The sequence below is a fragment of the Peromyscus maniculatus genome, chromosome 8 (genome assembly GCF_049852395.1).
Source record: "Peromyscus maniculatus bairdii isolate BWxNUB_F1_BW_parent chromosome 8, HU_Pman_BW_mat_3.1, whole genome shotgun sequence".
Lineage (NCBI taxonomy): Eukaryota > Metazoa > Chordata > Mammalia > Rodentia > Cricetidae > Peromyscus > Peromyscus maniculatus.
In genome coordinates this window covers 54,549,005-54,571,293 of record NC_134859.1, presented here as the reverse complement: position 1 = coordinate 54,571,293, position 22,289 = coordinate 54,549,005, and the positions used below count along the sequence as shown (strand labels likewise).

At 52.5% G+C, this 22,289-nt stretch overlaps 3 protein-coding genes across 5 annotated transcripts; all 3 read left to right on the top strand.

Annotated features, from left to right (window-relative positions):
- The first annotated feature begins 20 nt into the window (after positions 1-20).
- On the top strand, positions 21-16,951 carry Acap1 (ArfGAP with coiled-coil, ankyrin repeat and PH domains 1). The gene is made up of 23 exons (XM_042282284.2): positions 21-1,479; positions 1,684-1,807; positions 2,451-2,508; positions 6,857-6,976; positions 7,189-7,242; positions 7,630-7,688; positions 7,963-8,146; positions 8,278-8,322; positions 8,435-8,530; positions 8,639-8,713; positions 8,804-8,913; positions 10,974-11,025; positions 11,110-11,210; positions 12,430-12,553; positions 12,654-12,865; positions 13,545-13,614; positions 13,723-13,817; positions 13,913-14,082; positions 14,817-14,989; positions 15,768-15,877; positions 15,970-16,080; positions 16,415-16,464; positions 16,787-16,951. The coding sequence occupies exons 1-23, from the start codon at positions 1,413-1,415 to the stop codon at positions 16,885-16,887; spliced, it is 2,361 nt and encodes a 786-aa protein (XP_042138218.1). The 5' UTR covers positions 21-1,412; the 3' UTR covers positions 16,888-16,951.
- A 512-nt stretch (positions 16,952-17,463) lies between these two features.
- Kctd11 (potassium channel tetramerization domain containing 11) lies at positions 17,464-20,246 on the top strand. Its single transcript, XM_006973417.4, has one exon. It carries the CDS (start codon positions 18,288-18,290, stop codon positions 18,984-18,986), a length of 699 nt encoding a protein of 232 aa, XP_006973479.1. The 5' UTR covers positions 17,464-18,287; the 3' UTR covers positions 18,987-20,246.
- Positions 20,247-20,384: 138 nt separating this feature from the next.
- Positions 20,385-22,289, top strand: Tmem95 (transmembrane protein 95). Of its 3 annotated transcripts, none has more exons than XM_042282287.2 (7): positions 20,385-20,652; positions 20,878-20,934; positions 21,076-21,156; positions 21,228-21,274; positions 21,376-21,456; positions 21,545-21,632; positions 21,739-22,289. In XM_042282287.2, exons 1-6 carry the CDS (start codon positions 20,487-20,489, stop codon positions 21,617-21,619), a joined length of 507 nt encoding a protein of 168 aa, XP_042138221.1. In that variant the 5' UTR covers positions 20,385-20,486; the 3' UTR covers positions 21,620-21,632; positions 21,739-22,289. The 3 variants fall into 3 exon arrangements, with proteins under 3 accessions (XP_042138221.1, XP_042138223.1, XP_006973480.1); XM_006973418.4 differs by having other exon boundaries at positions 20,390-20,652; positions 21,254-21,274; XM_042282289.2 differs by lacking the exons at positions 21,376-21,456; positions 21,545-21,632 and having other exon boundaries at positions 20,388-20,652; positions 21,254-21,274; positions 21,739-22,005.

Genomic DNA, 22,289 nt, shown 5'->3' with positions numbered 1-22,289 from the left:
AGAGCAACCGGAGGGGCTGGGTTCCTAGGATCAGCACTTAGGGGCCAAGGCAGCAAAATCACACATTTGAGGAGAGCTATTCCACACAGTGGGATCCTGTTGTTTGTTTTTTTAATTATTTATTTTTATTTACTTATTTTTATTTATTTGTTTTGCCTGCATATATGTCTGTGTGAGGGTGTCAGATCTTGGAGTTACAGACAGTTGTGAGCTGCCACGTGGTTGCTGGGAATTGAACCTGGGTCCTCCGGAAGAGCAGTCGGTGCTCTTAACCACTGAGCAATCTCTCCAGCCCTGGAGTCCTGTTTCAAAACAAGACAAAACCTAGGGTTCTAAAAAAATTCACTATTACTTTATTCACTAATATGGCGTACGTGTAGAGGCTGGAAGCCAAAGGAACTTTCCAGAATCAAGTCAGTGGTGGCTTCTAGAGATCAAACTCAGGTGCTCAGGCTTGCTGCATGGCCCTTACTCAGTGAGACACCTTGCTGGCCCCAAAACCTAGGATTTTTTTTTTCTTTTTTCTTTTTTTTCTTTCTTTTTTTTTTTGAGACAGGGTTTCTCTGTGTGTAGCCCTGGTGCTCATCCTGGATCTCGCTCTGTAGATCAGGCTGGCCTCAGATTCACTGAGATCCACCTGCCTCTGCCTCCCAAGTCCTGGGATCAAAGGCGTGCGCCGCCACAGCCTGGCAAAGCCTAGGATCTTGAAAAGGCCCAGGCTTGCAGCAGGACGGCAATGTCTGGATTCAGTTAATTTACCATCTTTAATCCCAGCATTTGGGAGGCAAAAGCAGGTGAATCTCTGTGAGTTTGAGGCTAGCCTAGTTTACTGAGACAGTCAAAGGCTACACAAAGAAACCCTGTCTTTAAAGACAAACAAAAAACTAAAAACCACACAGTTTACCAAGTGCTGGGATTAAAGGTGTGCATCACCGTACCTGGCCTTGTAACAGGGTTTTCTCCCAGATGAGGAAACCGAAGCGTCAGAGAGCTTGTCCTGGGTCACACAACCTTTTTTTCTTCTTTCTTTTCTTTCTTTATTTTCTTTCTTTCTTTTCTTGTAGACAGGGTCTTACTATGTAGACCACACTGGCTACACTGGCCTTGACTTCACAGAGATCTGCCTGCCTCTGCTGTAATTAAAGGCATATGCCACTGCCCTACTAATCACACAAACTCTTTTTTTTTAATTTATTTATTTTTATTTTATGTGCATTGGTGTTTTGCCTGCATGTATGTCTGTGTGAGGGTGTCAGATCTTGGAGTTATAGACAGTTGTGAGCTGTCACGTGGGTGCTGGGATTGAACCCGGGTCCTCTGGAAGAGCAGTCAGTGCTCTTAACCACTGAGCCATCTCTCCAGCCCTTACACAAACTCTTAAGTGACAGAGACATCTTTGACTCTAGATCATCATGCCTACCGTCAAAAAATTTATTCACCAAAGGAGAAAGGAGCAAAGAAAGACCAGGGTCCCAGAAGGTAGGCGACAGCAGACAGTCTCTGGGGGCGGGGCTGTGGTTTCTCTGATCTCAGCATCCACTCTGCCCAGGCCCCACCCCTGCCCCTCCCAGAGCCGCCTAGAAGTGGTGGGGTGAGAGCTCCTCCTGGGTCACCCCTTTCCCTTTGGGGAAAGAATTGCAGACCCAGGCCCTTTCTGCCAGAGGACCTCTTCTTCCTCATCAGTACCCCTCCTGGGGGGTGGGGAGTGCATCTGCCTACATCCCCACCTGCCTGGGCCAAGCAGGTCATCTGAGATGACGGTCAAGCTAGACTTTGAAGAATGTCTCAAGGACTCTCCCCGCTTCCGGTAAGTGTGTGCAGGTCCAGGAGGCTAAGGCGGGGAAGGAAGGTTCCAATGCCCTGACAAACACACAGCATGTCCAAGGCTGGACCGCTCTTAGAGCCTAGGTCATAAAGAGACAAGAGGGAACTGGGGGGAAATGGTGCATCTGCTATTCAACCCAGGCCTGGCACCTCATACCTGTGATCCCAGCACTTGGGAGGCTGAGGCAGGAAGACTGCTCTGAGTTCCAGACTAACCTGGGCTACACGAGTGAAACCCTTTAAAAACAAAAGGCAAAAGGCAAAAGGCCCATGCTCTCCAAAGCGCTTCTGTTCTGCCCCCTGTACCATCTGGCCTTTATAATTGGCATTCCTTCTTCCTTCTCACTGGAACCCTTCCCCCAGCACCTGCCCTGGGGCGGTTAGCAACTTCCTGCCCTGGCCACATCCACCCTCTCGACATTTCCTGCTCTGGTCTGGGTTATTGAAGCTTAGAATGCATAGTAATAGCACATGAGCAATAACCAGCTCCTGGGTGGGCGGCCATCCTCAATTCATTTGTCTGTCTGTACCCACCACCCCATGACTCCAGCCCCCTCCCTTGATGATAAGCAGAGAACCCAGTGGACCTAAGCTCTGTCCTCATGACCCTGTTCCTCCTTTCCCAGAGCCTCCATTGAACTGGTGGAAACTGAAGTGTCAGAATTGGAGACCCGCTTGGAAAAGGTGATCACAGAGCAAGCAAGATCCAGGATCGGACTGAAATAGAGGGGTGGGCCAGGGAGACAGGGGTACACGGGGAATGAGTTACCGAGTCATAGAAAGTTAACTGTACCTGGGCATGATGGCTCACAATTGTAATCCTAGCACTTCAGAGTCTGAGGCTGAGGGAGGAGGATCACCATGAGTGTGACAGCCTGGGCAAAACTACAGTGAGGCGTCTCTTTTTAAAAAGGGCTTGGGGGGGTCTGCAGAGATAGAGAAAACATCCCGTGCCTTCAAAAGTTTAAAATAAGATGCATTCGTTCATGTGCATTTATATAAGCTCCAGCTCTGACATGCTCTGTGAGTTTTTACTGATGTTTAACAAGCTTGGGTCACCTAAACAGCAGTCAGGGTCTCAACCAACGTTGTGGTCTCATCTGAACCTGGGACTTTCTTGCAGGATCCTGTGATTGTTGAAAATTCTAGTTATATTTCACTGCTGTTATAGGACCGGGGCTAATCTCTAGAGGCCACCCACAGGTCCCTGTCCCAAGGCTTGCTGCAGACATATCCTAGCGTTACTACATGTTGACAGGAAGAAAGTCACTGTGTGTGCCAGTGAGGTGTCACACGGGGCAGCATGGAGTGCCATCCCATACTCGGCCAGTCTGAAGCAAGACACAAGCCTTCCTCTTAAGGAGCGCTTAGGACAAGAGAGATGGCTTACTGGTCCTTGCTGGTCTTCCAAAGGACTCGTTCATTTCTTAGCTCTCAGCTTGGGTGGCTCATGGTTACCTAGTTACTCTAGTTCCAGGAGATCTGATTCCCTCTTCTGGCCTCAGATACTCTACACATGTAGCGCACACACACACACACACACACACACACACACACACACACACACACCATTTTTTAAAGATTTATTTATTTATTTATTTATTTATTTATTTATTTATTTATTTATTTATTTATTTATTTATTATGTATACAGTGTTCTGTCTGGACTTACCCCTGCAGGCCAGAAGAGGGCACCAGATCTCATTACAGATGGTTGTGAGCCACCCTGTGGTTGCTGGGAACTGAACTCAGGTCCTCTGGAAGAGCTGCCAGTACTGTTAACCTCTGAGCCATCTCTCCAACTCCCAATGACTCACATCTTTAATCCTAGCATTGGAGAAGCAGAAACAGGCAGATCTCTATGAGTTCAGGCCAGCCTGGTCTACCTTTTTTTTTTTCTCCAGACAGAGTCACACACACATAGTCCAGGCAGGCTTTGAATTTACCTTGTAGTTGAGCCTGACTTTGAATTCCCAATCCTCTGACCTCTACCTCCCTCCTGGAGATCGAATCCACCCCCTGCATGTTAGGCGGTACCTATATCCCCAGTGCAAACAATTCTTAAACTTTTTTATTATTATTTTCTTATATATATGGCTGTTTTGCCTGGGTATTTGTTTGTGCATCACTTCCATACCAGTGCCTGCAGAGGCTGGAAGAGGGCATTGGATCCCCTGAAAATGGAGTTACAGACAGTTGTGAGCCACCATGTGGGTGCTGAGAACTGAACCCGGATCCTTTGCAAGAGCAGCCAGTGCTCTTAACCACTGACCCATCTCTCCAGCCCCCAAATGTTTTTAATTGAATTGTTCAATGCGAGTTAATAACATATTCGCAGTAATTGCAAAGAGAGGCCATGTCCCCATCAACCTCTCCCAGTGATGACATTTAATGCAATTTTTCCTCATTATCAAACCTCAAAATTGGCATTGGCACAGTACAATTAACAATCAAGTCTACAGGGACCAGGAGAGATGGCTTCCCTTGCAAGCATGAGGACCCAAGTTTGTTCCCCAGCACTTAATAAAAGTGACAAGGCGTATGCATGGCATGCATTTATAATCCTAGTATTGAGGAAATGGAGACAAGAGGGTCACTGGGTTTTCTGGCTACCCAGTCTAGCCTAACTGGTGGGCTTCAGGCTAAGAGAATGAGAAATCCTAGCTCAAAGGAGGTGGACTTTTTTTTTCTTTCTTTTTCTTTTAGGCAAGGTCATCATACTATGTAGCCCTGGCTGGCCTGGAACTCACTATGTAGACCAGATTGGGCCTCAAACTTACAGAGATCTGCCTGCTTCTGCCTCAGGAGTACTGATATCTCTCTCTCTCTCTCTCTCTCACTCTCTCTCTCTCTCTCTCTCTCTCTCTCTCTCTCTCTCTCTCTCCTCTCTCTCTCTCCATCAATTGTGTGTGTGTGTGTGTGTGTGTGTGTGTGTGTGTGTGTGTGTGTGTGTGTAGGAGCACATGCTATAATGCACATGGGGAGGTCAGTGGACAATTTCCAGGAGTTGATTCTTTCCCCTCACCATGGGCTCCAGAGCTGCACTTTGGTCCTCAGGCTGGCATGGCACGTGCCTTTACCAGCTAAGCCATCCCACTGGCCTGAAGTTGGCTTTTCTAAAAAACTGGAAGCCCAGTATGGTGGCACATGCCTTTCCCAGCACTCAGGAGGCAAAGGCAGCAGAGCTCTGTGAGTTTGAGGCCAGCCTGGCCTACATAGCAAGTTCCAGGACAGCCATGGCTACATTGACAGACCCTGTCTCAAAGAAAATTAAAGGTGTTGGAGAGATGGTTCAGTGGTTAAGAGCACATACTGCTCTTCCAGAGGACCTGAGTTCAGTTCCCAGTACTCACACCTGGAGGCTCACAACTGCCTGTAACTCCAGCTCCGAAGGATCTGACATCTCTCTGTCCTCCTCACTCATATGCAGACATATACATGTATACATAAATAGTAATGAAAGTATTTTCAATCAAAAACAACTGGGAATAAGAATGTGTTTGAAGTCCGTTCAAGTTGTTGAGTGCATTAATAGTTCCTCTTTATTGTTGACTGCAATTCTATCATATAGATGTACTACTAATCATTGGTTTAGTGTTGTTTTTGTTTTGTTTTGTTTTGAGACAGGGTCCTTCTATATAGTCTTGGCCAGCCTGGAACTTGATTTGTAGACCAGGCTGGCCTCGGTCTCACAGAGATTCACCTGCCTCTGCCTCCCAAGTACTGAGATTAAAGGCTTGTGTCACATGCCCGGCTAGTTATTGGTTCAGTTTTATGAAAGGTCTTTTCTCGTATACGGGAGAAAGGGGCTTGTATACACAGGAGAACTAGACGGTCTGCTGATCTGCACTGTGAGTTGTAGCCATTTTGTCTCCTTGTCATGGACTGATATGAATTGATCTTGGTCAGTCTCCTGACCACTGCTGATCGTGCTAGCCAATTTCAGCCCTAGTCACTTTCAGCCCAGACTGTATTTCTCAGAGGTGTCCACCAGCCCCAGAAAAGTGTGCTGGAAAGACCTGGGTCCTGGGGCCTTGCTACTTCTTCACAAAGCCTCCCTGTGACCTCTTCCCTGGGCCAAGCTGAAGGACTCCACAGACACTTGATCCATTCAAAATATGGCAACTCATGCCTAAAGTCTAGCCTTGTCACCTTCAAGGTGACGCGGCCACAGCCCTGTGGGTAACGGGTGAGGAGACTGATGTGGGACTCCAGCTCAGCCCTCTGGCTTTCCCTTCCCAGATCAGTTATAGCTCTTTGACCATTCCAAAGGCACCGTGGGGGCTGGAGAGATGGATCAGCAGTTAAAATCACTGGCTGCTCTTCCGGAGTACCCAGGTTCAATCCCCAGCACCCACATGGCAGCTTCCAAGGGTCTGTAACTCCAGTTCCAGGAGATCTGGCATCCTTACACAGGCATACATACAGACAAAACACCAATGCACATTAAAAGAAAAATAAATTAATTTAAATTAATTTTAAAAGGTGCTGAAAGGTGGACAATTGAGCACCCCACCATCTTACTTGTCCCTGATCCCGAGGCCTCAATGACTAGTTAATATTTGCAAGGGAATGTTTAGAGAATACAGAATGAGACACACACACACACACACGCACGCACGCACGCACGCACGCACGCACGCGTGCACTTGCACATGCACACACACGCAGGCTGTAGAACTGAACCTAGCCAGGCAGAGAATGGGTACTAGGGACAAGACAGTGCAGGGCGGATGGGGTTTTAGGGAGAGCCCCTCACCCCACAGGCACGGAAGGGCAGGTAGGATTAGATGGGGACAGACTTGAGAAGTAAAGATGACTGGGACTTGGGGCAGAAGTTTTGAAACAGACACAGGAAAAGGAAGCTAGGAAGTAGAGATAATGGCGTCGCAGGTGTGAGTCTGAAGTGGGGGGGCTTCCTTGGTCTGGGTGGGATGAGATTAGGAAAGGGCTGTACAGCCTGGGACAGGGGGCGACGTGGAGCGGTGGAGGCCGCTGGTACCATTCCCTCTTGTCCTCCGTTCTTCCCCAGCTCCTCAAGCTGGGGAGCTGCCTCCTGGAGACTGGGCACCATTACCTTGCTGCTGGCCGTGCCTTCGTCGTTGGCATCTGTGACCTGGCTCACCTGGGCCCGCCGGAGCCCATGATGGCGGTATGTGATGACTCTGAACCAGAGCTGTGATTGCTGGGGGGGGGGGGGGCGTGGCGTGCTCAGGACTGGGATCAGGAGATGCTGAGGAAGAGGAGGGCTGACCTGGGGTCTGCAGAGCCCAGGCCAGAGCAAAGCTGGGTCCAGCAGGCAGGACATTGGATGGACCTTGATGTCCCATACCTGGTACTTTCTCTCTGCTTTTTCTTGCCCAGGAGTGTCTGGAGAAATTCACTGTGAGCCTAAACCACAAGCTGGACAGCCACGCTGTGAGTGGGGGATGTGGGGCCTGGGGGTGATGGATGGATGGGGCAGGGTTGACCTGGGGGTGATGGAAGGATGGGGCAGGGTTGACCTGGGGGTGATGGATGGATGGGGCAGGGTTGGACTGGGGGTGATGGATGGATGGGGCAGGGTTGACCTGGGGGTGATGGATGGATGGGGCAGGGTTGACCTGGGGGTGATGGATGGATGGGGCAGGGTTGACCTGGGGGTGATGGATGGATGGGGCAGGGTTGACCTGGGGGTGATGGATGGATGGGGCAGGGTTGACCTGGGGGTGATGGATGGATGGGGCAGGGTTGACCTGGGGGTGATGGATGGATGGGGCAGGGTTGACCACAACCCTGGCTCTCACTTGTCAACCTCTTCAACAGGAGCTTCTTGATGCTACTCAACATACGCTGCAGCAGCAAATCCAGACTCTGGTCAAGGAGTGAGATGGGAGGGTGCGGGCGGGGGGCTTTTTTCCCAGACACTAGCCAGCCCTCCACCTCTCTAATCATTACCACTAGGCCTCTCCAATAGGAGGAGCTATGAGGGTGGGTGGGAAGTGGCCTGACTCCACTCTTCCCATCCCCAGGGTCCCCAGGATTTTCCTCTCACGGGCTAATTGACCTGACATTGGAGGGGAGGGGTGATCCTGAGATTTTTCTTCCCTGGGGATGGGAAAGGTAAATCTGCTTTTGTTTTGTCTTCCCTAACTCTAGAGGTCTCCGGGGTTTCCGAGAGGCTCGCCGGGATTTCTGGAGAGGGGCTGAGAGCCTGGAGGCTGCTCTTACCCATAATGCAGAGGTGCCCAGGCGCCGCGTCCAAGAAGCAGAGGAGGCTGGGACTGCTTTGAGGACTGCCCGAGCTGGGTACCGGAGTCGGGCATTGGATTATGCCCTGCAGGTAGGTGCCTACCCCAACCCATCCTCCAGGATACCTTGAGGTGTCACCTGAAGAGTGGGGAGTCCCCAGGGTGCCATGGAAGACAGTGCTGTCATTTCGAGACTGACCCGAGGTCTCTTTGGACCTTTCAGGTCAATGTGATCGAGGATAAGAGGAAGTTTGACATCATGGAGTTCGTGAGTTTCAGGAGCAGCAGAAATGGAGAGGGACCTGCTGGCAGAGCAGGAGGGTGGAGGGAAGGAGGGGGTATCCTTCCTCAGTCCTGCCCCCACCCGCCTTGTCCCTCAGGTGCTGCGATTGGTAGAGGCCCAGGCTACCTACTTCCAGCAGGGCCATGAGGAGCTGAACCGCTTGGCTCAGTATCGGAAGGAATTGGGTGCCCAGGTGAAGGACCCTAGGCAGTTGGTGCAGGGAGGTTAGGGGACGCTAAGATGACTCTCCTGGCCTGGTTGGGGCAAACGCAGACATGTGAGATGTCCTTCCTATGCCCAGTTACACAACCTGGTCTTGAACTCTGCGAGAGAGAGGAGAGACATGGAACAGAGGCACGTGTTGCTGAAGCAGAAGGTGAGAGCCTGCTGCCGGGACAGAGGGACCCAGGCCTGTGACTTCGGTCTCCGTCTGCCTCACATGGTTCTGATCCTCTCATGCCCCCAGGAGCTGGGTGGTGAGGAGCCAGAGCCAAGCCTAAAGGAGGGACCTGGCGGCCTGGTGATGGAGGGACATCTCTTCAAACGGGCCAGCAACGCGTTTAAGACGTGGAGCAGGTAAGGGGACAAGCGACTCGCCCCAGCTCACCCAACGGAACATTCTTGAACGGGTGGTTACCGCGTGTGAAGTACATCACAACCCTGGGTCAGCAAAGACAGACAGACAGACACCTAAATAAGTTACATGCTATGTTAGAAGGTAACAATAAAATGCCTGGCGCAGCAGTACACACCTTTAATCCCAGCCCTGGGGAGGCAGAAGCAGGTGGATCTCTGAGTTCAAGGCCAGCCTGGGCTACAGAGCGAGTTCCTGGACAGCCAGGAATGCATAAAGAGACCGTCACACAAAAAAAGAAAAGGATAGCAGAAGAATACTGCCAGGAGTTAAGTATGGGGATGCACACCTGTGATCTCAGCACCAGGAGGCTGAGGCCGAGCTCCCAAGCAAAACACTGTTTAAAAAAGGGTGTGTGTGTGTGTGTGTGTGTGTGTGTGTGTGTGTGTGTGTGTGTGTAAAAGAAAGGGATGGTAATGTTACAGAAAAGAGAAACAGTACAGAAGGGACATGATCTGATGATGGTCTGGGTAGAGAGGGTAAAATTGAGTTTCAATTTTTTTTTTTTTTTTTGAAGCACTGAGTATTAAACTCAGGGCCTCAACCCTGGTAGGCAAAGGAGCTACCGCTGAGTTACACCCACAGTCCAGGGTTCCCGATTCTAAATAAAATGTCAGGGCCTTGACGTGGTGGATCATGCCTGAGGTCCTAGCACTTGAGAGGAGGAGCCAGGAGGATTGGAATTCTGTGTGCAGACAAGCCACAGAACTGTTATTTATCAGGTCTGCTTTGACGCCCACTCTTTTTTTTTCTTTTTTGACAGATTTCATATATCCCAGGCTGATCTCAAATTTACAATGTAGCCAAGGATGACCTTGAACTCCTGATCTTCCTGCCTCCACCTCCCAAAAGCTGGCATTACAGGTGCACAACACCATGCCTAGCTAAAAATGTAACATTTGCAGGATGGTGGGGGCCCACGTCTTGAATCCCAGCACTTAGGAGGCAGAGGCAGGTGGATCTCTATGAGTTCAAGGCCAGCCTGGTCTACAAAGTGAGTTCCAGGACAGTCAGGGCTACACAGAGAAGCCCTGTCTCAAAACAAACATAGTAACTTTTGAGTCAAGATTGCAAGGATATCTGAGGGCAAAGCTGTAGGCAGAAGGAAGAGTTAATGGGAAGACCCTGGTCTCTCAGTGTGTACAGAACTGGAGCTGTGGGCCTGGTCGGAGGGAGGGAGGAAGGAGGAGGAGCCAAAGGGGGCAGGAACCATGCTGGGACTTCGGTAGTGCTTCCAAGGCTACTCTAAGGAAAATGGCGAAGTCCTGCAGGGTTTAAAACAGAATGGTGACGTGTTTTGATGTGACTACTTCATCTTTCAGAACCACCACCAGCCCATATGGGCCCTTGGTACCGATGAGAAAATAGAGCCCCTTCAACATAGTTCCATTTGTCAAAAACTGTAGCAATAAGCTTGGTATGAGGGCAGCAGTCTAAGACAAGAAGACTACAGATTTGAGGTCAGCCTGGACTGCAGGGGGAGTTTCTAGGCCAGCCAGGCTTACATGGCAAGATCCTATCTCAAACAAATAATTGTACAAGTGGGGGTGATTCCAACGCGCTCATGACACACCCAGAAGTAGTGCTTTCCACTGTTACAAATTTTTACACCTTTACAGCTGTCTCCCCCTTCGATCTCCTTCCACACTGGCCACAACTAGAAAAGAAATAATTGCAACAATAAACATATTTTAGTTAAAAGAAGAAAGCTGGGTGTGGTGGCATATGCCTGTGAGCCGAGCCTTTGAGACGGAGGCAGGAGGATCAAGCGTTGAAGGCTACTACTGTCCGCTGGGAAGTAGGCTTCATCTGGGTTGTTCCAGGAGTGAAGAACACCCCTTCCATGTCCCGTTCTTCCCACCATTCTCTGGAATGTCATGTGGGACTGCCAGCCCACACCTCTCAGCAAGCTACTTAGGGGGCAAAGAGCAGTCTCTCTTCTGTCCATCCCTGAGCTTGTCCCCAGGCTGCCCATGCACTTAACCACGTCTATCTCCTCCAGACGCTGGTTCACCATTCAGAACAACCAACTGGTTTACCAGAAGAAATATAAGGTAGGTACTGGGTGCCAGGACTCTAGAGAGACTCAGCCCTCACTTACTCTGCTGGATCCTGGTCCCCTTATCACTTTTTGCCAGGACCCCGTGACTGTGGTGGTGGATGACCTTCGTCTCTGTACCGTGAAGCTCTGTCCAGACTCAGAAAGGCGTTTCTGTTTCGAAGTGGTGTCCACCAGCAAGTAAGTACAGTTCCTTGGGGGCAATATTTTAATATGTCTGAATAGTTACAAACCAAAAAGGCAAGGCCACCAAGATGAGGCTCCCTGTACAGCTCCAGGGCTTGGCCCTTTCTTCGGTGGCTGGTTGAAGCAGGGAGCCTGTGCTGAGATGCAGGGTGGTAGGAGATATTTGGGGGGATATTGCCAGTTGTTGCAGAAGTCCTACTTATGATGGGAATTGTATTCTAATAAATTCATCATCAGTTGAAAAGATATTAAAAAACCTACTGTTCACAAAGCTTAGCCTAGACTTGGCCTACCTTAAACATGCTAAAAACCTGTTAGCCTCTTTTACAATGAAGTGTTTTTGAATACTCTACTGAAAATCAAAATCAAAATGGCTGCTTAAATATACCTTTATGCATTAATATTGGAAAATATTAAGTCAAACCATCGTAAATCAGGGACCACCTGGATTTTGATATTGCTGATAGCCAGATATGGTGGTACACATCTCTAATGCCCAAACTTGGGAGGCAGAGGAGAATCTTAAGTTTGAAGAGCACAGCCTGTCCCTGTCTCAAGAATAGACAGGCCAATGAGATGCTCATCACTTGCTGCCAAGCTTGATAACCTAAGTTCAATCCCCAGGACCCACATGGTGGAAAGAGATAACAACTCCATAATGTACTATGCATATGTGTGCACATACAAAATACACATATTTAAATATAGTATCTTTTTTTCTTTTGTTTTGTTTTTTGAGACAGGGTTTCTCTGTGCAACAGTCCTGGCTGTCCTAGAACTCGCTCTGTAGACCAGGCTGGCCTTGAACTCACAGATATCCACCTGCCTCTGCCTCCCGAGTGCTGGGATTAAAGGCTTGGGCCACCACCACCACCACCACCACCACCACCACCACCACCAGACTATAATGCCTTTTTTAAAGTTCAAGGCCTGACTGATCCACTAGCACGCTTGAAGTCAATCTGAGCAGTGTACCAGACTCTGTCTCAAAGTAAAATAAAAATGCTTGCCTGTGGCTCAGAGGTGGAGCGCTTGCCCAGCATGCACAAGGCCCTGGGTCCAATCTGCAGTAGAAATTGATACATAAGTAAATATATTTTTAAGTCCATATGATCAGTTCAGCAATAGCTGAACGTCAGTTTGCCCAGTCTGCCTCATGGCCCTCTGACCTCAGACCCCCACCTCTGTTACTCTCATGCCTCCCCCCCCCCAGGTCCTGCCTCCTCCAGGCTGACTCTGAGCGCCTCCTGCAGCTGTGGATTAATGCCGTTCAGAGCAGCATTGCCTCGGCCTTCAGCCAGGCTCACCTTGAGAACAGCCCTCGAGGGCCAGGCCAGGTATCTTCATGTGGGCACTGGGAGGCATGCTGTCCCGGGAGGTGGAGCACCCCTCACCCTTAGGCCCCTTGCTCACCCCTCCTTCCCCTGTCTCCCTCAGGTCTCAGGATGCCTCGCCCTGAGCTCTGCTGCTACTCTGGGCTGTGGCGGGGCAGCCAGAGGGAGGGAGCCTGGGGGAGTTGGGCAGGTGGCAGCCCAGCTACAAAGCGTGGAAGGAAATGCCCAGTGTTGCGACTGCAGGGAGCCAGCCCCAGAGTGGGCCAGCATCAACCTCGGGGTCACCCTCTGCATCCAGTGTTCCGGCATCCACAGGTCATTGCCTAAGACCCAAGCATAAGCCCCGCTTTCAACCGCAATCTGGCCGTCATCAGGACCCTCGCACGCACCCTACCCTGGTGTCTCCTTACGGTCTTCTTCTCTGTCACTGGTCACCAAGCGTGCTGCACAAAGTGCACATGCCAGTTGGGTGTGGATAGGCTCCGGGGGTCCTGGCTGTCTTAGAACTCACGGCCATCCACCTGCCTCTGCCTCCGGAGTGCTGGGATTAAAGGCGTGCGCCGCCGCCCAGCCCAGGGAATTTATTGTCTTGATCAGAGGAAGCGTGGGTTAGGGTCGCTGAGGGTGGGGTTAGCCAAGAGAGCCCAAGGAAAGAAGAGGTTGTGAGGTCCTACCAAGTTCTTGAGGCCTCACCACCATTCTGAACTACACACAGAGGGAAGGGAGGTAGCATAGGAAGAATGTTCCAGACCAGAGCACCGTGAGAAAAGAAAAGGGGCTGGAGAGCATAAGACCTTAAAGTGAAGCAAGATAAAGGGAGGGATGATGAACAGGCCAGAGCCCGGTCAAGGATATGTGGCCTTTGCCACCCTGCCTGCTGGCCCCGCTCCCCCGCACAGCCTCCACACAAGCCTGGCCTCTTAGTCTTTTCAGGAGCAACAGCCTCCCCAGGCCACTGCCCACACAGGGCATGACTCTCCCTCTGGCCCTCCAGGAGCCTCGGTGTTCATTTCTCCAAGGTCCGGTCTCTGACCCTTGACTCCTGGGAACCAGAACTAGTGAAGGTAACTTGGGCTATTGTGGAGACAAAGGACAGAGGAGCCCCGAGGGCTCACAGAGACTCACCCCATTACCCTGCCTCTTTCTCTTGGCCTCTCCTGGGCCTCCTCAAGCTGATGTGCGAGCTGGGAAATGTCGTCATCAACCAGATCTACGAGGCCCGTGTGGAGGCCATGGCAGTAAAGAAGCCAGGGCCCAGCTGCTCCCGGTGAGGTTGGGGTGAAGGTGCCAGGGCTCCCCTCCACTGCGGGAGGGTGGGGATGGGATGAAGGACCTAAAGCTAGCTCTTCTCCCAACATCCAGGCAGGAAAAAGAAGCCTGGATTCATGCCAAGTATGTGGAGAAAAAGTTCTTGACCAAGCTTCCTGAAATTCGAGGACGAAGAGGTGGCAGGGGACCCCCAAGAGGACATCCTCCTGTGCCCCCAAAGCCTTCTATCAGGCCGCAGCCAGGGATCGTCAGGTCCAAGTCAGGTAGAGACTGTTCGGCTCATGGCCATCTGCTGGATACGGTGGCAGACACTGAGATCATCCCCTGGAGGAAGTCGGAAGGGCCAGACTGTAGTTTCAGGGAGATACAGTAGGGCATGGCATTGAGCATAGGGAGAATTGTGGGGTGGAATCTGTCAGGGAGAGCCACAAAAGGGGTATCTCTGCCGGGCGGTGGTGGCACACACCTTTAATCCCAGCACTTGGGAGGCAGAGCCAGGTGGATCTCTGTGAGTTCGAGGCCAGCCTGGTCTACAGAGTGAGATTCAGGACAGGCACCAAAACTACACAGAGAAACCCTGTCTTGGAAAAAAAAAAAATAAAGCCCCCAAAAAAGGTGGAGGGGGGGTTTGAGGAGGCAATCTCCAACACGAGAAGAGGCAGGAGAGGGCTTGAGCTTGGCAAGGCCTGAAAAGGAGGTGTGAGCCTGACCTGGGCAGAGGAAGGCAAGAGCTGAGTCTCTCTCTGGGAGTTCACCTCTGGCATCCAGCCAGTCTGGTGGTTGGACAGGCTGAGGTGAGTGATACTATCTCTTCCACACCCAGGGCCTTGCACACATACATCCCGACACGTATGCACATACACATCACTCTCGTCTCTCACCACAGCCCTGAGTCACAAGGGCCTCCCCACAGTTTAGATGTGACTTACCGCCTCCCAGCATCTGGGGACTGTGCTGAAGACTTCTCCCCAGACCCAGCACTGATTTTCCTCAACAGAGTCTCCATCTGACGACCTGGGAAGCCTGCACCCTGGGGCCCTGCTGTTCCAAGCCGCTGGACATCCTCCATCTCTTCCCACCATGGCTGATGCCCTGGCCCATGGAGCTGATGTCAATTGGGTCAATGGGGGTCAGGGGAACGCCACACCTCTGATCCGGGCCACAGCTGCTGTAAGGACTATGCTGACCTCCCCTACTTGACCCTAAAGCTCCTCCTGACCTTCCCAAGGTCTCCAGCCCATAGGGAAACCCCATAGACTTGGTGTTAAAAGTGTGGTTTGGAGGTGGTGAGTCTATCTTGGACCCAACATTGCATGGGATTTTAAACAAACTGTCAATCTCTGTGGGTCTTTAGTCTCATCAGTAAAGTAGGACTATCAGGAGGCCAGAGATGGCTCAGCATATGCTGCACTTGCTGAGGGCCAGGACTCAGTTCCCAGTACCTCTAAGGCAGCATAATCATGCTGGAAGATGCGGCATGCTCTTTTGGCCTCCTCATTCACTTCATGTGGTACACAGACATACATGAAGGCAAAACACCTATACACATAAAATAACAATAAAAATACCTTTAAAAAAGAGGAAGAGCAGGCTGGGCGGTGGTGGCACACACCTTTAATCCCAGCACTTGGGAGGCAGAGGCAGGAGGATCTCTGTGAGTTCGAGGCCTACAGAGCGAGTTCCAGGACAGGCGCAAAGCTACACAGAGAAACCCTGTCTCAAAAAACAAACAAAAACAAAACAAACAAACAAAAAGAGCACTAGCATGCCTCATCAGAGTGCAGAAAAGATTAAATTCGTGAACATGTAAAGAGCAACAGCCAGGTCTGACACCTGCTTGTACCCTGAATACCACACTCCACACTCCCATCGTCTTAATTACGCCACCCTAAAATACCTAGAACTCCACCTCTAAAACTGTCATCTCCTCCTTGATCTCTCCATGCAGAATTCTCTTCTGGCCTGTGAGTTTCTCCTCCAGAACGGGGCGAATGTGAACCAGGCAGACAGTGCTGGCCGGGGCCCACTGCACCATGCCACCATTCTGGGCCACACAGGGTAGGGCACAGCGGAAATGCCACCATGGGGAGGGAGTTTTCTGGGAGTGAAACAGCAAGGAGGCTGCAGCTGAATTTAGCTATCCTTTTCAGGCTGGCTTGCCTGTTCCTGAAACGGGGTGCAGATCTGGGGGCCCGAGACGCGGAAGGCAGGGACCCTCTGACTATCGCGATGGAAGCTGCCAACGCTGACATCGTAACCCTGTGAGAATGCCAGAGGGTCGGGCTAGTGCTTGGGCATTGCGTTATCTCTGGGGTGGGGCTAATGCCAAAACCAGACCCGGAAGGTGAGGTCTGGGGAGGGGTGGGGTAAAGTTCTGTGGGGGGTGGGGCAGGATGAGATGATGGGAGTTCATCTTGGGAGCCATTGTTCGTCCATCAACCTTGCAGAAAAGTTAATGTGTTTGCATTTTAAAGCACTAGTCATGGGGAGGTATTTTTTACCAAGTGATCGTAGCTCAGAGGATGAGGAGGTGGGCAAAGGATGGGCGGTTATGAAGAGTGTGAAGTCTTTTATTCCTTAATTCCCACCCTTCAGGCTACGACTGGCGAAGATGAGGGAGGCCGAAGCGGCCCAGGGCCAGGCAGGTAAAGTAACCACTTATTCACCCAGACCCCGGGTCCACACCGGAATTCTGGCCCTTGCTTACCTGTCCCCTTAGTGCCCAACTGTGTTAATGCCATTGTTTATTCAACAAACACGGTTTGGGCGCATCGAGCGTGCCTGACCCTCGGAACAAAGGAAAAGGCACCCGTGATGCGCTTACGATGATGCGCTTACGATGATGATGCGCTTACGATGCACCCCGACGTGAAGAGCTTGCCCGGCCAGATCCACGCCTACTGTCCGTCATGCTTTTCGTAGTAGCCCAACCGTCCAGCCCTCCAGCCTTTCCCCTGTCCTCCTCAGGAGACGAGACGTATCTCGACATATTCCGAGACTTCTCCCTCATGGCATCGGACGACCCGGAGAAACTGAGCCGTCGCAGTCACGACCTCCATACGCTTTGATTCCAGGTCCCTCCCCACTTTGCCACGGCCTGCCTGATCTCCATTAAAGTCGCTGCTTTTTCTTTCCCAGTTCCCTTACTGTGCGCCACCTGGGGGCCTGGCCGGGTGTTGGGCGCCGTGGCTTCTCTGGAGGTTAGGATTTCTCTAAGAAAGGAGGAGGCTGACTAGCACCCGGCGGCTTGGCGGGAGGGGCTTTCGAGCTCAGGCGACAAGGGAAGCCACCCGCGTGGGGACCTGGGCACGCCGGGGTGGCCCACAGGCATCCCTGGAATGCGATGGCTCAGCACCCGCCCCCTCGGGAGTTCCCGGCCGGGATCCAACCCCGAGGCCCGGGTTCTCTCCGAAGAGAGGGACTGCAGCCTCCTGCTCCCTCCAAGCTGTACTAGTGAGGTCACGCACACCTGCAGGGAACGCGGGGCCGTCGCGGCCACATCCGTAGTGAAGCCTGTGAATCATCCCACCCCCGCTCGCGTCGGCCCGTCCAGCCCGTCCGCCCCGTCCCGCCCGTCGGCGAGTCCCGGCTCCCATCCCCGGCAGCCAGCCCACGGGGGCGGAGGGCGGGGCGCTAAGGGGCGGGGCTGCCGCTTAAAGGGCCACCGACTTGCTGCCCTCAGACCACTTCCTGGGGGTGGAGAGGACCTCAGCGCCTGCTGCGACAGTCCAGGAAGGCGGTAACGCCCGAGTCCCGAGACTCCGGCTGTTGCCAACAGAGTCCTGGGACACTCTCGGCTCTGACTGCGAGAGCATCTTCTCTCTCCAGCCGTACAGAACGGCTCGCCACCGGTCCCCATCAGTTGCGCCTCCATCTGTTGGGACCCGCGCCCCTAAGCTTGGCCAGGCCTCTGGGCAGGCCGTCGGAACCCGGCGTGGGCTCTCCTAACTGCAAAAGCTATCTACTTAGAAACCCAGAAGCTGAGCCCTTCAGAGTCCGGCTGGTGCTCGCCACCGTCACCTGCTGGTTGAATTCCGGAAACCCACTGTCTGAAGAACACAGAAGGGAATCGCTGACCTCGCAGAATCAGAATCGTCTGGACCAAAAGCTCCCTTGGCCCTGCCTCGCTGCCTTCTCTTCTTTTCGTCGGTTCTTTCATCCTTTTGGGGATTTCTCTGTCCTGAAGCCCCCAATCGCCACCAACGTAGCTGGGGTGAGCTACAAACTTTGCTGTCTTGTTCTCCAAACTCTGCCTCCAACATAGCGAGTCTGAACATTACCACCCGATTCTTCCCAAATCCAGGAGATTCTGCCTTTTCCTTCTCCTTGCTTGTCTCTTACAGTCCCCAAAATTTCCCCCCCTCCTGTGTCCTCTTCACCCCCTTCTTTTGGGGGCCCCGTGACCCTAAATGTGGGGGGAACACTATACTCCACTACATTGGAGACCCTGACTCGTTTCCCAGACTCCATGCTGGGGGCCATGTTTAGGGCTGACACCCTTATGCCAGCCAATCTCAACCGGCAAGGAGATGGCCATTACTTCATCGACAGAGATGGCAAGGCTTTCCGGCATATCCTCAATTTCCTGCGCCTGGGCCGTCTGGACCTGCCCCGTGGGTATGGAGAAACTGCACTTCTTAAGGCAGAGGCTGACTTCTACCAGATCCGGCCCCTTCTGGATGCCCTGCGGGAATTGGAAGCTTCTCGGGGTACCCCTGCCCCCAGAGCTGCCCTGCTCCATGCAGATGTAGATGTCAGCCCCCGCCTGGTACACTTCTCTGCTCGAAGGGGCCCGCACCACTATGAGCTGAGCTCTGTCCAGGTGGACACCTTCCGAGCCAACCTCTTCTGTACTGACCCTGAGTGTCTGGGTGCCATGCGCAAGCGCTTTGGTGTGGTCAGTGGGGACAGGGCGGAGAGCGGTCCACATTTTCGTCTAGAGTGGGCCTCCCGCCCCCGGGAACTCCCTGACGTGGAGTATGAAAGACTGGGGCTGCAGCCGCTGTGGACCGGGGGCCCAGAAGATCGGCGGGAGGTGGCGAACACGCCTGCCTTCCTGGAGGAGGTGCTGCGGGTGGCTCTGGAACATGGCTTCCGCCTGGACTCGGTCTTCCCAGACCCTGAAGACCTACTGAACTCCAGATCTTTACGCTTTGTCCGCCACTGAGCGTGCTGCCTTTCACTTGCCTGTGGAGGAACGCGTCGTCAGCCGAGGGGCTGATGGCTCTCCCCAGCCTCTTTCTAGTTCTGGTGTGGGAGCTATGAGAGTCAGGTTTCCCACCAAACCTGACTGGAGCCTAGATGTAGGCTGAGATTCCCAAATCGAGCTGCCCCGACTCAGCTCCCAGAACTCGAGTGGTCCAGAAGATCTACACCGGGGCTTATCCTGGGAAAGCATCCGTGGTTTCTCGAGCCTGTTCTTGCTTGAGGATGGGCCCTCTGTATTCAGGGGTGTGGAAAAGTAAGGAAGCACCTCTTTGCCCAGGCTAGACTTAGCAGAACTCTGGAGGTTTGAGCACTAGGTGGAAGGACATATTTTGAATTATCCAATGTGGTCTGTCCCCTAGACTGTGGCTTCCCCTCCTGGAGGTGGGCACCTTATCCTACCATGACCATTAAGAGGCCAAGACATCTGGGAGATTTCTTTACTACGTCCCAAGCCACCTACTGTGGGAGATTGAAAATAGACACCTTATCCTAGGTTGACAAAAGGGAGCTAGGAGAACTCCCATAAGCGTGGGGCTAGAGCACCCTTCTGGAATTCCGAGCGTTTTAGAGGACTCTGTGTAAGTGGGGCTGGGCATGGGGAAAGATGGTAGTATTTTTTATGTCCTGCACTTCTTTCATGTACGTGTGGGCCAGCCACTGTATCTGACTGATGCTTGGGGCCCCTGGCATCTCCGTTCCCATCAGTGTTGCCCACTCTTGTGTTTACGTGATGGTCCTTCTGTGATCCTGGCATGTCCAGGCCTGTTTGGGGTTGCCTAGCAACTCTTCGGGCTCAGGTATATCTATGGTATGTGTGAGAGCAGACTGAGATTTAGTTTAATCATAGGGTGTGTGTGTGTGTTTGCGCGTGTGTTTATGCCCACACCACCACGTAGGCAGGAGGGACTTGTTTGAGTTTGAGTCACTAGGCTCTTCCGATGAGAGGTAAAAGCCACTGGGCTTAGCTAGGCCTCCGAGACCTCTGGGAGCTCTTGGTTGCTGAGACAACCGTGAGCCTGTTGCTAGGAAATAGCTGGCCAAGGCCTAAGGCTGTCCTGGGCAGAGAGGAGACAGAGAGTTGACGGAGTGGAGAGAGTGTGGGAAGGGACAGCGTTTCTGGGTTCCTGAGTGGATGCACACATGCACATCTTCCCTGGGAGGGGCCATTCACCTATCACTGTGACTTCTGGGAAGAAAAATAAAATTGCTTTCAGAACCACGGACGTGTAAAGGCCATTGCCCCCTTGCAACCGAAACCCCGACTTCTCCCTCTCTCCTACTAGCCTCCAGTTCTCGGGGCCCAGGGGCGGCTTTACCGGAGTCAAGGGGTGAAACAATGGCATTGTTCTAGATCAGTCTAGAACCTCCTACGCGAAGGGCTAGAATCCGAATCTCAGAGCATTCTGAGTCTTCCCTAGTCCAAGGGGGTTCGGCTCCCACCCATCCTCCAGCAGGCCTCATGTGGGTGCCGGCACTGGTTGGGGTTTTCCTGGCCGTTGCCAAGGCTTGTATCTTTTGTCGCCTCCCAGCTCATGCCTTGCCAAGCCGCCTGGCTCGGCTCAGTAGCCAGATGGAGAAGCAGTGGAAGGAATGGGCATCCCCCGATTTCTCAGCCTTTGCCTTAGGTAATGCCAGACACACAAGGTTAGCCCTGCGAAAGTCACCTGTGTATCCTAAAGGGGTGGCCTGAGTTCCTAACTGTGCCCCTCAGTCACTGCTTCAGTCCATAGCACCCCCTGGACAAACACACTAGCCTCTCTGTGTGGAAGAACTCTGTGTCCTAGGAAATAGGAAAAACAAAAACACCCTGGAGCCTACCGAGAGACTAGCTCATTCTCCCATCTCCACAGATGAGGTGACCATGAACAAAATCACAGAGAAGACCCACAGAGTCCTGAGGGTCATGGGTGAGGTCAGAGGGAAGCTGGAACCTTGGATCCTGGGACTCAAGGGAGGCTGGGGTGGGGGCCGGTGAAGCCGGGCTGATCTGGGAAGGGGCGTGGAAGGCATGAGGCCTAGGGCAATACAGCTGTGCTCTGCCTCTCCAGAGATAAAAAGATCCATTTCCTCGCTTCCTTCATATTGGCAATGGCTTCAGAAGACCAAGATCCCCCAGTATACCAGGGAAGGTATTGATGGGGAAGGAATCGAGGGGCGACCTGGGGTTTGCAGCCAAGTGGAGTGTGACTGAAAAGGTCAGGCACCCCTCTTGGTCCTTCCTTTCAGCTCTCTGTGCTCCCGCCTGCCGTAAGTAAAAAGGGTAACTGACAAGCCTGAGGAAGCTGGGTGGTTGGAAGGGTGGAGACCTTGGCTTCGCTCGCCGGCGCTGCTCCTATTGTCTCCTGCAGGGGGCAGCACCATCCTGTACAACTGCTCCACCTGTGAGGGCAAGGAGGCGTCTTGTTGGCCCCGAAAGCGCTGCTTTCCAGGTTCTTATTCCTTACGCTCCCCCTTGGACCCCTTTGGTTCCCTGGAGTGATTCGCGGGATCATCCACGGCTCCCTGGGTTCCTTGCAGGAAGTTACGATCTGCGGGACGCTAAGATTCTGCTCTTATCTATCTTCGGGATTGTCCTGCTTTTGGGTGCTCTGAGCCTCCAGGTGGAGTGAGTTGCGGGATAACCGGAGAAAGGCCGGAAACCGCCCTTCCTCCTTCCTCCCAACCCCCCTCCCTGCTTCCCTCCAGGCCTCCCATCCTCTGTCTTCTTTCAGGTACCGCCACCTGCAAGCGAAAGACTCGTGAAGATGCTCACAGCTTTCCCACCCCAGCTCTAAGGAATTTGTGCCCACAATTTCTGCATCCCTTAGGGTGGGAACAAGCCACTTTTTAGACCCAGCCCCAAAGCCTCCGTCTTCCAGACCCTACAACTCAGACTTTTGTAATCAATATCCATGTCAGATGCCTCCAGGAACCCAGGCACCCACAGCTGGAAAGTTCCTCCTCTTCTTCGCTCCACCAATCAGACAGAGCCGTGGATGATGCCAGGAAATTATCTACAGAGGGAAAGAATCCCTTACCACCACTCCCACATCCCCTCTGTCCATTCCCGGAAAGCGGGGGACTGTTGGCCTGTAGAAGTTGCTCTAGGCCCTCCTGTGACTGATCGCGAATCCGGGAATGAGAGTTCTGGAAAACTCTCTCCCTCTGGGTTGAGACCACATCAGTCAGCCCGCTGGCATGCAGTCCCTCTATTGTGTTAATAGTGTACAGCCCTGGCCTCCACGCCTGCTGGGCCCAACTAAATTTGGTGCGCAATGCCTTC